The sequence below is a fragment of the Rhopilema esculentum genome, chromosome 14 (assembly GCF_057945365.1).
Source record: "Rhopilema esculentum isolate cy_ngs chromosome 14, ASM5794536v1, whole genome shotgun sequence".
NCBI lineage: Eukaryota > Metazoa > Cnidaria > Scyphozoa > Rhizostomeae > Rhizostomatidae > Rhopilema > Rhopilema esculentum.
The window spans coordinates 5,840,488-5,856,733 of record NC_142828.1 but is presented as its reverse complement, the minus strand read 5'-3'; the positions used below and the strand labels follow the sequence as shown (position 1 = coordinate 5,856,733).

Genomic DNA, 16,246 nt, shown 5'->3' with positions numbered 1-16,246 from the left:
AATTAAGAGATTATTTGGCTTAGTACTTGTAGGCGAGGAGCCACTGTTTGTTTACTATAGCTATTTCAATACAAAAATTAAATGAAGCGTCTTCTGCTGTCATAAGTTGAAGAAGGCACCTTGAAAACGCCGACCGCCACAGTGGGCAAAAACAATGCCTCTTTCAACGGGGATCTTGCTGTTGAAACCAATGGAAAGAGGGCTGCATGTGTCAAGCACATTTTCATACCAAAGACTTCTTTTTTATGAAGCCCGAAGAAAGCGTACCAAGGAAACAGTTTAGCAAAACAACACTTTTCCTACAAGATTTAATATTGAATACAAAAAACAAATTGTACAACGTTTCATAAAATATTGGTAATAATTCAATGATACCTATTTATCGAAAGAATACATTTATTGTACTTCAAGCAATTCAAAACACAATTTCAAAGTAAAATGCTTATAATATATAAGGCAATAATACGAAAGTAGTATAAATTAATACATAAGACAAGAAAAAATTCAATCTTACGCTCTAATTATTGAATGTTATATGTCATCTCAAAGATAATTTGGTAGTTTTCAGGGCCTTAGTAGTAGTGAAAATGATTTATGTTCCTGATTTAGTTGTTTTACTTGATGAATTTCCAGGAAATGAAAGTAGTCAAGAGGTAACGGACAGATTGACAGGTTTTGACCGATGGCATGAGACGGTGTACCTGACAAAATATACAATATAGACAGTGGTATCCATATGCATGTTAAATTATTTGTACTTTTCTGGCGTGAATTATAAATGTAAATTCAGAATTCTAATATAACTTTGATAAAATGCAAAAACAATTTGCACCTTGAAAATTAAAAGTTTTACGTTAACAGGACACCAGAGCATCAAATTTTGCATGCTTTATAATTGCAGATCTTGTACATTCAAACTCTTATTGACAATATGTCTCTTCTCAGTAGACGTGGGTTGGATGCAGTAGATTCATCCAAATTTCATATCCCACGGGCATATATGCCTTAAAGATTAACCATATGGTCTTTGAAAAAAACACTTCAAAGAAATCCTAAAAATATATCTGGCTTCTAAACCCACGCATTACCCAGGTACACTCAGGTCTATAAAACAACGAATAATACACAATGGACTATTTATCAACCTACATCACGTCTTATCAACCATGAACAGAACTGCTAAGTCTAAAGCTAGTCTGAAAGGTAAACAAGGACATCGACCTTAGCTACATTAAATGCTAGCAACAATACAGAGGCATAGAAGAGGTCTGTATCAATAGGAAAACCTGATCTTCGACACGGACGTAGGGTTTGTCAAAAGGAGCATATGACTTAATATTACTTAATTTAAATTAAAGCAAAGTCCAGTACCATGTGGATGCCTGGAAAATTGTAAAGCATTCATAACCATATCTAGGAACCCTGCGACAAGTTTATTATCTTCATAATTAGCTTTTCTTTTTAACATTACCAGCTTACAGATTACCTGTTCTAATGAATTGTGATATACTATGAAAATATTTCTATGTAAAGCAACAAAATGTATTGAATAGAGTACATATTTAGTGATTGATGTGCGTGTTTCTCTACCTTGATTCAGACTCCTTATCAAACTTCGACGTCATCTGCTGATGGATATGGTGTTAAACTGATGTGTCTGTGCGATCAGGTCTTCGCTGCCCTTGCTGAAATTGAGCGAAAAATGAGGTATGAGTTTAATAACGAGTAAAGAACCTGGCTTGGCTGGGTGGCTTCAGTGGAGGAAAAGGAAAGAGTAAAGAAAATATAAGAAACCAAATATGAGGGCACGGGACCAATGGACCATTTAATCCTGTCCAGACTAAACTCTGACGAATGCTAGACAAGTGAATGAAATAAAGGGCAAAGAAATTTGCTTCAAACCAGTTTAGTATCAATGAAGCATAAAAAATAGGAGGCAAAATCTTAATTAAAAAGCCAGTTTGTCATTCACACAAATCCAGTCTAATCTTCGTTTCGAAAAGTTACGAGCCGTTTAGAAGAATACCCAATGAGAACCGAACTCAACAAATCTAGAGAGTATATCATTTGTTCTATTTGGGCAGTCTATACTGTCTACTCGAGCAATCAAGACAGTTCCAGACTATAAAGGTGTTTATAACAACTCAACTATCAGACTCACATTTTAACAGTAGAGTGACAACACGCATTTTTTATTTGAATTTGCAGCAAAGGATATTGCTATCACTTCGGTAAGAATCACTATTATTATTGTCTATGATGGCTATACTTAACAAATATCAAATGACAGATATAATGTACAACACAAATAAAATAATGCAGCAGCAAGATTTCAAATAGGTACAAAAGCTTGAGATTCTTTAAGAAAAGTAAAATTCAATTACAAAGATGTAAAAATAAGATCAAATTAAATTTTAGCTGTTTCAGATACTTACCGGTTGAAGGGTATAATCTGTTGTCCAACTTTCATCTTGAGCAAGTAATCGCATGCAGCGTTCGGCAATACAAGTGATTGTAAATGCTGGGTTGACACCAAGTACGCAAGGGATAATCGACCCGTCAACTATATACAGTCCATCGTAAGTATCATCCGAATCGCCTGAAATAAGATTTTTTAATACAATCATATCCTTTCAAGTTATCATGCAGTCATTAAACACCATAAAGACACTTAATCATACTGTGTTTGGGAATCCAATTATTCCATCATTAATAGACTAAATACAACAATTCTTGCTCTTTAATTTTTATTTATCGTAAAACAATGCATAACATCAAGATATAAATCAACCGAACCTTCCGCATTCAGTAGAATTACCATAAATTATTATAACGATAAAATGCAAATTTGTTTTTTCTTCTTTATATAGTGACGAAAAAGTGAATTTAAATTGGAAATATAGTTTCTATAATGTGCTAGATATTTGAGAAATAACATTGTTATTGTTTACCATCTGTGGAAGAATTCTTGATTAATTGTCAAAAGTCATATATCTCTTAACTTTTGACGTGAACTAGCCTGAGCTAGAAATTTACTGGGTAATAAAGCATTTATGGTCAGTTTTCTACTCTGATGACTTTTCACTGAAACCAAGATCGTTTCAAATAAGCATTGTTTGGGTGTCGATACAAACAAATCACCATCGAAATAAAACATACCATTAAAAAGTTGTGAGAAATGGAAAGGAGGTAACAGAAAGTTTATCAAGGCGTTGCTAAAAATAAAGAGAAAAAATAAAGAGAAAAGATTCTAGGGAAAAACAGCCAAAAACTTCTCTTTTCTTTTACCAACCCTCCTTATTCCAACTAACACCAGTATGCTAGATTATTTAAAAATCTTTTCGAAAGAAACTAATCTAAAATTAAATAAGCTTTTAGCATAGCAGAATTTGAAAATAGCAGGGAAAACTGACAACAGAAAGGATTAAACATTTTTCGTTCGACATTCCTCAGCGTATGAACTTCAGAGTAACGTGAGAGCGAAAACATCACAATTTACTGGTTTTTTGTTTTTGACCAATCAGCGGAAGGTCAAAGAGAGAACACGAACTCTAGATAGAAAGGGGTTTTTCAAAGTTCTAGCACTTTCCTTGGATACAAAATCTATATTTATTATTCTATTTTGGGCCCAAAATCATAAAAACAATAGTAAAAATAATTGATCCCAATTCGGTATTCACAGGGGGAGCCACCCAAACCTTCCTTGGCATTTATCTTAAGTTTAGCTGGAAATGTGCAGAATTCGCATCTTTTCAACTTAGCTAGACAATGCTAATTTTCAAAAATCGAAAGGAACAAGCTTATCTGTCTACTAATTTACCATAATCCTTTTTTGCATAGTACTTGGAGTGAGTTATAAAATGTCTATACATAAAGTACAAAACAAGCCCTACTGCCTGGTGAAAAGTAAAAACTACAGCCAATCTTACCAATGAAAACCTGTCCTTTGTCGTTCACGACTCCGTTTAGTCCAGTGTTTCCCATACAGCAACCACCTATCGGATGCCTGCTCAAATGTCCGGGCCCAAACTGGCTGGACCATAGTGGATCTACCGAACAATGGCCTCCTAAAATTTCCACTGCCTGTCTCAATGCTTTTTCTACTGTGTGATAGTACTTTTTGTGCTTATTTGGGTCCCAGTCTATAGAAACTTGTTTTGTGTTTTCGTCTATGAAGAGTTCTCCCGGCGAGTCACTGTTCGTCATGCAGTACAAACCTAAGGTATTGGCCAATGCTGCTTGTCCTAGTCTCTGCGAAACAAAATGGCATAATTTCACAAATAAAATACTATAGACATGAAAATGACTTTCTAAGCATTTTCTGAACAAGTTCTTTGATATATAATTTCATCTTGTTCTTTCAGAAACTTATTCTGACGCTTTATACTCATAGGAGCATTGAACGAAAAAGCTTTTAGCCAATATGTTGTAAAATGTTTGCTTTTTTCCAAGCCGTTATAGTATTTTCTGTGCGAAATCGACTGCATTTCCTAGGGTACCTGGATAATTGAATAAATAGTTACACGCTTTTGGTGTATAGAACAGGACGGTTATAAGTTGCTGCTCCGTGTTTCGCGCTTAAAGCTTTCATCAGGCAGCTGAATACAAAGTTATGCTTTTTACTGTTTGAAAACACTTTCTAATAAAGACCGTGGATAACAAACAGGAATACCTAATTAGTGAATTAGTAAATTCTGTGGTTTGGAAATTAGTGTGGTCCAATAGCTATTGCTAGGGTTGCATTCGTTGCTTTACGATCAACTGTAGATAAACTGTTAATTATTTTCTTTCTAGTTTGCTATTTCTATAGATGTCCTCTTCTTCGTCAAAGTCGATCACCTCACGTCCACTCCAGGTTAAGCAACATTACGTATCACGAGACAACCTTCAGAGAGAGGTCTAATTATAAGATGAGCATACTTCAACTATGCAATACTCTCAATTACGCTATTTGGTGTATAGAGCAGGTTGGTAGAACAGGAGAGAACTCCCTGTTCTTTATACCAAATAGCGTGCACAGCTCTGCATATACGGCATCGCGCACTTTATGATAGACTGAAAAATAGCAACTTGCATCAATACTCTCAATTAGTTTTTACCTATTCAGAGATTAATTAGCTTAAAGGAGTTGCTTTGTAGAGTTAAACTGAACTTCGCGTCATCTTAATAATTTCAGCGCTAAAAAAGTCTCTTGAGATTGGCAAAATTTTAGCATCGAAAAATTGGCATAGGTAACGCTTAGCGTTAGAAAACGATTTTTGTCGCCAAACATGCAACTTTTGTTGCATAGCGTTAATAATGGGTACGTAAAATACTAGATATTCGCTTTTTGTTGCAGGAAACAGGGATATAATGCTTCATTCCTCCGAAGACATCGGATGTTTGGTACATCAAAATAAATCAGCTTCCACTCAAGTGAATGTAGGCAGTCTTACCTGTAGTAGGCCATTCCACTGTGGCCCACTGGGAAAATTTGGTGGATTTATTTGGCCAGAAGAAATTGCAGATGCAACGACGTACGGAGCAGCAAAGGATCTTGGGACTGTTACGTCATGCATCACAAAGCCATCGCGCTTCTTTCGAAGATCAAGCAAAGCAGTCGCTGTTGGACCGGGAGCAGGCCCGTACTTGGCCTTGGGTTTTCCTTTGAACATACCAGTGTGCAATCCAACTGCATGTGAAGCCTCTTTCCCATTATAACTGACACCTGTATAAGAGGATAGAAAGGAGGCGCTCAGAATGGTTTAAGAAAAATACATTTAGAAAACATTTAGAGAAGAGAACGAGTGACTGAAATCCTATCAAAATAACAGAAAAAATATCATGAAAATGGTAATGATTCTTCCGCCCTGTTATGTGTAAGTCTTTTCAATTTAGCAATTGAAATTGTTATTGATCTTATTGCGTTTTAGCTATGAGTTTGATTTTAAGAGTTCACTCTAAAGGCGGGATTCCACTTTATTCGCTCTGGTCGCGCGACTGAGCGAATGCACATTGGGGCATGCGCAAATTGAACTTCCTCATTTGCTGCAAATGCGCGACCATTCGCTGAGTAGTTCAACCATATCTCTATGAGTTCATCTCAGTTGAACTACTGGGGGACTGGTCGTGTTCGCTGACTTGTTGATTCGATTTCGCCAAGTCACGCGACCAGACCGAATCAAGTGGAAACCGGCCTTAACAAGGAATACCGATGAAATGGAAATTTCTTACTAGAATGATAACGATAACTCCATAGTATCAACGCATAATTTATATATATATATTTGATAGAAATGAACGAAAGAAATGTAGATTAGCTTATATCAATCTAAAGCCTAAATAAAGATTTCAAAATTCATTTATAAAGAAAATAAGGATTTAAAACAGTTAAGCACACCAAAGGAAACTATTTTTACTACATGATGAAACAAAGAAAGAATGGAAAGAATGGCGAATGTAGATAATTGCTCGATGTTGCAACGAAGGCGTTTTTAGTTACAATTTGTATGAATAGAGCACAACATAAGATGACGAAAAATTCAAGGATTGGCGAAAAATACTTGGCACAAAAACATTTCATCTTATGCAAGGTTTATCAAAAGATATTCGTCTAGGTAAATCTCTTTACAGCAACTTAATAGGTTAAGGAAAGAGAAAGTTTGTCAATGATCACCAAATTACTTATTTCTACAAAATCTACAAAATTAGTTGACATTGCTTGAGATTTGCCGGAAGCAAAGAGAAAACTCACAAAAGTAACAAAGGACAGAAAAAGTCAAGAATATGACAAGTTTAAAATTAACTTTTCTTTCCATGTAAGATTGAAAGGCTTTAAAAGAAATATAAAGTAATGCTGATTAATCTGCCTTTTACATGTAAGTTTAAGTCCTTCAAGGGGCAGGATTTTCGTCTTTTAGCCTTATTCAACTATTCAACATTTTTCGAAACAGGGTCAACTGTAAGCAGTGAATTAACTGAATTGCTATTCTGTATATATTAGTTTTACATAGAATTAAAAAAAATTGAGCAAGAAATTCCATTTTTTATTATTCAAGCACGGTAGTCTATCCAACAATGCTGGTTTAAAAGGAGCCCCCTTCACCCAAAAATAATAGAAAAAATAGCATAAAATATAATAAAATAAATAGTTACAATAGGTCTAAAAATAATAAAATACACTACCGAACCCCTTCTGAATCTACTTCACCCTACCAATGCAATTTTGGATACCTTTTTACAATATTTTCTTTCCTATTTTCCTATTTTCTATGTAAAATTTCATATGAAATATCTATACAATTGCCTAAATTTAGAGCAAAGTTTTAAATCTAATCAGAGAGGTTGCCTATTTATCTTTGGTATCTAGGCCATAGTTCCAAAGTTTAGCACCCCTGAACAAAAATGACTTCTCCTATGCATGTAATTGCAATCATGCATTGCAGTAAATCTGGGAACCTACCGAAAATCCCTCCGTTTGTATAGAAGTTTTTGCCAACTTCACTCGAAACCTCCAATCCACGTAGTGAAGATTCCAACAAAATTTTGGTCGAGCCGAGAGATCCTGCACTGATAATGACTATATTGGCTCTGATGGACCTCTCTTCTTTTGCACCACTCCCATCTAAACTTCTGTAGAATATTTGCCATTGGTAAGACTCGTAATCTTTCAAGACAGCTGTAACTTCGATCTACAGAGAACAGAACAATAATGGGGAAATAACAAGAGTTTATGAAGCAAAAATATCACTTGTCCTGAAAAAGAAAGATTTTGTACATTGGATTTCAAAGACCTGAAAATGTAGCGGTCTTGCAGTTGAGGGTCATGAGGTCACGAGGAAGGGCAATGGAAGCAAAAGAAAATAAAGGAACACGCCCCAACCCCACCTAGTTTGTTTGCCTAGAAAGGTTTTGAATGGCTGAGGAAATTGTCAGATGGAAATATGGAAACTGCCTTGACTCTGTCAGATCTATTTAACCACATGATAAGTGCCTGAATCATGTCAGTCATCAGAGTCCACAAAGTGCTTCGCCTTGTTCTATATAAAAACATGCGTTCAATGGACCTTTTTGCCTTCTGGGTTGTTGTTAATGGATCTGTTAAAGGGGTAGCATAAGTGGATCGTTCATCAAAAAAACGTTCGGTCGGCTCTTATATAACAATCGTATTTTTCGTGACTATGTCAATGAAAGGCGAATCGTGAAAATTTCCGTTTTTAGCTACGACGTCTCTCGAAATACTGTCATCAATGCATTATGAGATGAAATTTCAGAATAGCTTATAAGTGATTTTGGACGCACGATTTAAAAATTCTTAGACATAGGGTATTTGGGAAGGGAAATTGTAGAAGCAATGCAGGAACAACGGGGAAAGTCCATGATCTGGTAGGATAATGGGCAGATTTTTCTGAAACTTTTAAAGAATAAACTGTGCAACGAAACGGAATGAAGAGTTTCGATTTCTACCTGAGTAAAGATTTCTGCGCCACGCTGCACTGCATCTGGCAAATAATTCATAGCCACGTTATTTTTGGCTCCGGTATTGCAACCAGACAGGCAATTTCCGCATCCGTTGCAAGCAGGTTGTGGCATACCCACGTGGTTTGAAGGAGCATCTTCAAAATTGATAAACATTGGCGTCCTAAAAAACGATTCGTTCATGTCTTCAATATCGACAACCTCGAGTCTGGTTCCAATCTCGCGCAACTGGTTTATCCTTTTCATAACCGGATAATCGTCTGGGTAAGGTCTAGGCCTCAGCATCTGCTCAGAATACGCCCGGTCATACTTTTTGAAATTGTCTAAGTCTTCTCTGAATGCATCTGGCCAAACCGGGTCGTAAAAGACAGCTGCTTTACAATCGAGTGCAACCCCCTCGTCAATTAGAGAGGACCCTCCAACTCCACAGCCTGTCATCACAGTTAGGTTTTTGCACGCTTTAAATTGGAACAGATTGCTTGGATGCCCTTAAAAAACGCGAAAAGAACCAATAAACATCTAAAGTAAAAGAGAAATAGACTCTAACACGAGAACTACAACGCCATACTGGTAAATGCCATCCAAAAATTGGAATGGGGCAATGCTGAGATAAGGGGTGGGGGTGAGGGTGAACGAAATGGGTTTTCTTTGTTGCTCCTCTTTAAGTATTTTGTGAAAAAAGAATGATGCCACATAATGGGAATTATCTGGCGGGTGCAGTCCCCTACCCCACCCCATCCCTGGCTTGCAACGGCCCCCAGCTGATCCTCTTTGTAGAAACATTAGATGCTGTTTGAAGCCCTTACAACTGTAAGTGGGGGGATGACGTAGTTTTGAATGCACCGATCGACCCATAGACGTAGTAAGCATTTCAACAGTTGGGGAGCACCTCTGTAAGCTGCAAGTAGAAACTTTACCACTGTTTCCGAAAGGTAGGAAGGGCATATGCCCCATGAAGATTCTAAGATTCTAAAACTATATCGTAGTGGAGATACTAAAACTATGGGGTTGCTAATAGTCGACTGTAATTTTGGAACTTTTAAGTAACTAGTGGTCTGTTGAAAGCGAAATGACGAGTCGACTGTTGAAATATTTGTAACCTGTCATGCGATCTCAGCAAAGATAATATAAATATATCATAAATTAAAATTTATTACAAGAAAAATATAACTGTTTTGCTGTAAGGTGTGGCAGTTCAGTCTGTAACACTAAAGTATCTTTAATCAGCAGTTCTATCCTTGTTCAAGTTCCTCGCGTGAGAAACTGAATTGGCTAAATAGGAAGATTGGGGGGGGGGGGGTATGTTTGAAGAATTACTAGTCTTTAAACTAGAAATCAGGGCAACGATCTCGGGACGCACATTGATCACTTCTGAAATGTAAAGTCTTGCTTGTGCATAATGGAAGCAAGGAGTTGAACAGAGATTCTGTTTCCACATCCAACGATATGCAAACCAATATTTTTAATTAGTGGTCATAAGAAGTCCTTGGACTAATCCTTGTATTTCATACTTGCAAACGCAAGCGGTAGTGACAGGTGGGAATGAGCTTGCGAAATATTATACTGCTCAATGTGTCTATAATCGTCACAGCTTTGGCCAAAGGAAATGGTGCAGGAAATTGGCTATCATTTAGCACGTTGGCAGCAGAAATATTGCCGGAAAACCATGTCGTCTGGCGCTCTCCTGCACGTCTCATAGTCCTGGCGCCCGGTCAAACATTTAACCCTTGCATCCCCCTACTAAGCCGTGGGTGATAAAACAATTGTTCATTTTCCTCTAAAAATTGGACTTTGCTCGTCAACATTTTCGTCCGTGCACTTGAGAGAGCTCGCGGTTTGCATTTAGAATGGTAATATTTATGTTGGCTCACCCTAGAAAACGTCTCCTTAAGTGTGCAAAAAATGTAAAAAGGCAAGAGAAAAATTGCATAACACAATGACCCAGCCCTCCTTTATCTCCACCCCATGCAAAGAACATACTAATTGTAAATACACCCTTGGCAAATAATAGCTTAGACTTTTAACGAAAAGTGAAGTCAAATGTTATTTCTTTATATAACAAGCCCACACCCTCTTCCCCTCGATGTCAATGTTGGGTTTTATGATTGCAGACTAGCTGGGGATGAACGCAGGCTAAACAACTCTCATAACAACATTGATTTGGGGGGTGGGGGCTGGATTATTTTAAACCAGCTGATTCTACGAGTGTCTCAGCATTTTTTGCCAGGATTGTGGGTGTTTATAGAAATTCCTTAAAGAGCTTGGTAGTATTTGTCTACTAACCAAAGATGGCCTCTAAATCCTAAATTGCGGACTTAATAGTCATCAACGGCCTAAATGTATGGATTTATTACGTAGGTGCCACGCCCTTTCACGCCATTTTTGGATCAAAAGTTACGGATCCAGCAAAAATCTTATGCCCCAAAGATATTCGGAACATAAATTTATTTGTGTTACTAAGTCTAAACGCATTGGTTTTCGTGAATATCTCTGGAACTGTGACAGGTATCGAAATGGAACTTTTGGGGCATAAGATGTTTACCGGATCCCCAACGTTTGGTCCAAAATGGGCGAGAAAGGACGTGACGTTTAAAATTTAAAGTTTTCTAGGATGCTGAATGAAGGCCATTTTTCGACCACCTCTCTCTATCTCTACCCAATCCCTGGTTTAAATTTGATGAAAAATTGTATTGGAACAAAAACAAAATTGACAATGAAGAACCACAAACATATGTGGAGAATATCTTTTTCTACAGGGTAACAAATCTTGTAAATGACTGTAGTTATTTACCAAAGGTTTTCTGGGCTAGCTCTCCATCTACATATGTTGCTCGAAAACTATCTTCCATTGCCTCTGGAAAGTCACCAGGAAGCCACTCCATTCCTTTTTCAAGCACGCATACTGATTGGCCTGCCCTAGCTGCACGGCAAGCAGCAACAGCTCCACCATATCCTGATCCAATGACAACAACATTGTAATGCTGTTTAATGGCTTTCTGAGGCTTGGTTAATGGGCAGTACTGAAAAGATTATACATATATCTAAATTTTTATATTTTAGACTCTTTTTACAAATATGTTAACTCTTTTGAAACACAAGTATTCAAATAAACAGATTGGTAAAATTTTATATTTATGTTTTGAGAATTTCAAGAACGTCAGCTTGCATAATAACAAAATGTAATGAGCTTTGAAATCAATATGATTTGAGACACAGGAAATACTTTCGATCCGAACAATGAACAGCAAAATAGTCACCTAACCTCACCTTGTATTGGATATAACGCTTCTCTGTTGATGAGCAGCAGCCCATGGTTGATTAAGGAGTTCAGTGGCACCTTGACACAATCAGACGCCAATCAATGTCAGCAAATTTTAAAGGATGCAGAATGAACAACTTGATGCTGAAAAAAATTAGGAATGTTAACTGTGAGATAAACTAAGCAGTCTTCCCAAAAGTAGTAGTCATGTAAGCAATCAAGTTGGTGCATGTGTTGCAATCATGAAAACATTTGATAACAACAGATCAATTAACAATGCTTTTCTCAACAGATAAACATTACCTTGTGGTAAAATCTTTAAACATTACATGCATTCAATAGTATCAACTTTATTTTATTCTATAACACAAACGCTGATATGCATTAATTTGATTAAATCACTCAATGTTGATTATACTTAAAGATTTCTGAAAATTTAAGTATAACAACAAAATAAATACTAAGAAAAATATAAAATGTTTCTTTTTGTTATAGAAGAAATGGTATGTTATAGAATATGCAAAGCAAATCAATTCAGCTTAGTACCGGCTAGCATGGCTGCTTTATAACCTATTGCAATGCATCAAATTAACAGAGTTACGTGAAAATAACATGGCAGAAAAAATAATAACTTAGCCTTAAAGAAGGCATCGATTGCTTTTTATTGGATAGCATAGGTATTCTGGCCAAAAAAAATTTATTACCCTAATACTGGGGGAACAAAATAGTCCTTTTCTCTGAAAGACAAGGCAGGTTTCAAGTTCAATATTGTCCTTGTGAGATAACAATGAATAATTGATTGATTATGTCTTTATCAATTAGAATTGTGGCTTTTCAGACAGAGCTTAGTACTGTCTCGTCTTCATTCAAAAATACATGTTTTTTTAGCTAATAAAGACATTTATTGGGAAAGGGTCATTCTATATTGAATCACCAAAAATTCTGGAAGTGCCGATGGGCACCATCTTAGATTCTGTTGAAACTTCTATCATATGAATCTTTCCTAGAAAAAATATAATGCCGAAAATTTCAGCTTCATTGCTCAAACAGTTCAAAAGTTATCGAGCTATGAACTTTTGTGAAAATCAGCCAAAATTACACATTTTGGGCTTCAAACATACTTTGACAACTTTGACATTCAATAACTCAACAGTGCTAAATGACATCAATTTGAAACTACAAATATATAAACAAGACATTTCTGGCATCTTTCTAATAAAATTTACTATTTTTGAAGATATAGCTTGCTCTCAATGATAAAAACACTGTTTAAGGGGGGGTCCTTGAACTTTTCTTTGGGGGGTCCTTGAACTTGAGGCTATCAACAGGGCATTAATGAGACCATCTCTTCAAGAGACCATCTCTTCAACTTTTTTGAAATCATTTGGCAGGATGTGTTGGTATTTAGAAAATACTAAAAATAAAGCTTCCTTTTGTATCAAAAACCCTGTATTAGGCCATATTTTAGAGGGTACTTTCAACAATTTCAGGAATTTCCTTGAGTTTCGACACACTGAAAAGTAGCAAAGACAGTTGAAACTGAATTTCAAATTCATGTTTAAAGAATGGTTCTAAATCAAAGTTTAAAGAGTGGTTCTAAATCAAAAGTGACTTGAATAACCTCTGTTTTGCCCATGATATTCAGAAAATTGCCATATAAGGGATGACATTGAATGTGACAAAAAACAGAAATTATGACACTACCATCATTATAGTATCAAACTGTAATCAAAACTTTGTTAAAAAGGATCTGAAAATATTGTTAAATATTGTCTTCAATGTTCTAGTATCAAAATAATCAATCAATCACAACAAAATATACAAAAACGTATTTTGCATATGACAAAATTTGTTTGTAGTTTCTTAGTGCCAGAAGGTAATCTTGAGCACTGTGTCCATTAACTGCTGGAGGACCAATCTCATATATATATTACTTTAGTAAAAGGTGTCGCACATTACCAACTACTGCCTTGCCCACCCGTAATTGAGCCACCCTCAAACAGGTACCTCAAAAAACAGCAAACTTTAATGAGTATTTACAGTATATTGCTGATAAAGCTAAAAAAACTGCCCAAGAATAAATCAAGTTGCCCAAATAGCCTATAAAATAAATATCAAACATGATTTTGAAAAAAATGTAGCATAATTAATTGTAGCAAAATTTGGTAAGAAAGATGAATTTCCTAACAGACAATGATGAGAGCTTGCAGTATTCCCAAAATGACTTACAAGAATAGCAAAAATAATAACATAATGAAAACAATTTAGGGGGAGAAAAATATTGAGACTGATAAAGTCTTTGACTTATATGAATGTAAGAGGACCTTTCTATATGTGTAAATTGATCATACTCTTGCTCAAACTGTTGTCTAACATCTTATAATTGAGGGTGGCTTGTAAACAAGGGTGGCAGCAGTAATTTGCTAGTCATGTGTCTCTGTTCCATTCTCTGTCAGGGAATTTCTAAATAGGAATGAATCAGGGGCGGCGTGGGGTGGTATTAAAGGTATTAGTCTAATACCTTTTTATTTTCAAAGGAAGGCGACTTATGGTCTCTGAGATTGCAGGAAATTTATTTTGCTTTTTGTACGCTGCCACTTTTTCACAACAAATTTATCGATGCGACCAGCTCTATTCATATAGCCAAGCTATATTTGCTTTTCTGTTCGCTGAATGAAAGCTTTCCTAATCCTCATTGAAATCTTTGAAAAGTGTAATCAATGCCGTAATCAGCAGCCCTGGCCATGGTATTAGCCTCCAAAAACTAATACACTGCCCCGAAATTTCTTTTGTCTGTTGTGGTCTGCATGACGTGAATTTCTCTTGTTGAGCCATGGTAGAAGAATGGGTGAACAGCAGTAAGGTATTAGTTTTTCATTTCTAATACTACGAGGGCCACTGTCAGTGGAAGGGACGGTGGAAAGAGCCCCAGCTCTATTCTATAAGGCCTCAGCTTACAGAAAAAATATTTCTGGAAATTAACTTTATGAATTTACAAAATGTAGCTGTACTTTTGCTAGCAATGCCTTTGGATGGATAATTTGATTGACAAAATTTAGACACTGAATATAAAGAGCAACAGTCATGAAATAATTTGTTTAAGCTAAAGGCAGTTGTAAAAGTTGTTTTGTATGAACTGTATGTTTTGTAAAACTTTGATTCTATATGACCGTAGAGTCACAGGCAACATTCTCACATTATTTCTCTCGGTTTCTCAAATCAAATGATACATCTTACGCTTTTTTGCTGCATTACTCTAAAGTAAATCGCTCGCTTTATCGTAATAGAATCTCATTCGCGGGCCAAAAGCCTCATGGTATTAGAATTAATGGGCTAATACCTTGGGGCTCCATTACTGGGCAGCAAACCGCTGTATCAAAACACGATTTCGCTCGAGTAATTTGCCGCAGCCATAATTCATTTGTATTTCGTAGGACCGATCCTTCACCCAAAACTAGTAGGATGAACTACATTACCACAGGGTCATCAGTGTCTGGGGGGAGACAACGGGGGCCAGTGCCTTCAAATAATTTTGTAAGATATGGTATTGCCAAAAGCTATTTTAAACCATCATATCGAAAAGGTCATTTTGCCCACCTTCTTAAATAAGAACATATAAGCTCCACCCCTGTTAAATAGTTTCAGGACCTTGCGGAGGGACCTTCTTATGTCTTAATTTCGGAGGCTAATACCAATACTTTTCTACTCCCAGCCGCCCCTGGAATGAATGTTTGCTTTTTCAAGCAAATATCTCAAATGTTCAGCGAAAATGTTGTTCAATCTAGTTTATTTTTCAGACAGTAAATATTGATAATTAACCTAAATCTATGCATCCAAGCCAAAGAGAAACTAAGAACTTATGGTGTGGTGCAGGGTAGCATTTCCTATTGTTGGCAATGCAATAAACAAAAGTCTTTATAAAATATTTTGCGCAATAAAAACTTTTGCTGCTTGAAATAAAAATTGTTATTTATCAATGTTTATAATGTCAATATTAATGTTAATGTTTATAATTCTAAATGAATATATTTTAAATTCTAATTTCCAAACGACATAAGACATTACTTTGTTGATGGAGACAACTAACTTGGTCTGATTTGGTATGTCTATATTTTCTTTCCGGGAAAGTTTTCTTTAAACTTAACAATTAAAGAGCATGTTAAAAATTATACTTATGGCTTAAAATTCACTTTCATAAAACTCTAGTTGAATGTTTGCTGAAAATACATGTTTGTAAACGATTGAATGAAGAGTGTTGCGGTAAGATTTTATCTCACTACTTGAACTTGTCTATGTGCCCAAGAAGATGGCCTAACTAGGGAAAAGGCGCCTTGTGGTTGCGAGACCTAAGCAAAATAGAACATAACTTACCTAGTAATCCTAGGTCACTGTCTTATATATAGGCGGCTGCAAACACCGCATAATTACATTATTTTTCCTTGAAAATTTCATCTACTTTCTTGACCCGCCCTTGATAAATTTGCTTTCAAGTAGTCCAGCCTCGTTCGCGGAAATCTAATTGAAAAAAGA

At 36.1% G+C, this 16,246-nt stretch overlaps 1 protein-coding gene across 1 annotated transcript; it reads right to left on the bottom strand.

The window, feature by feature from the left end:
- Positions 1 to 277: 277 nt before the first annotated feature.
- On the bottom strand, positions 278 to 16,246 carry LOC135696281 (uncharacterized). Its single transcript, XM_065215628.2, has 9 exons — positions 16,088 to 16,246; positions 11,725 to 11,860; positions 11,249 to 11,477; positions 8,446 to 8,945; positions 7,442 to 7,670; positions 5,436 to 5,707; positions 3,930 to 4,251; positions 2,436 to 2,599; positions 278 to 1,685 (listed from the first exon to the last, which is right to left on the bottom strand). The coding sequence occupies exons 2-9, from the start codon at positions 11,767 to 11,769 to the stop codon at positions 1,644 to 1,646; spliced, it is 1,803 nt and encodes a 600-aa protein (XP_065071700.2). The 5' UTR covers positions 11,770 to 11,860; positions 16,088 to 16,246; the 3' UTR covers positions 278 to 1,643.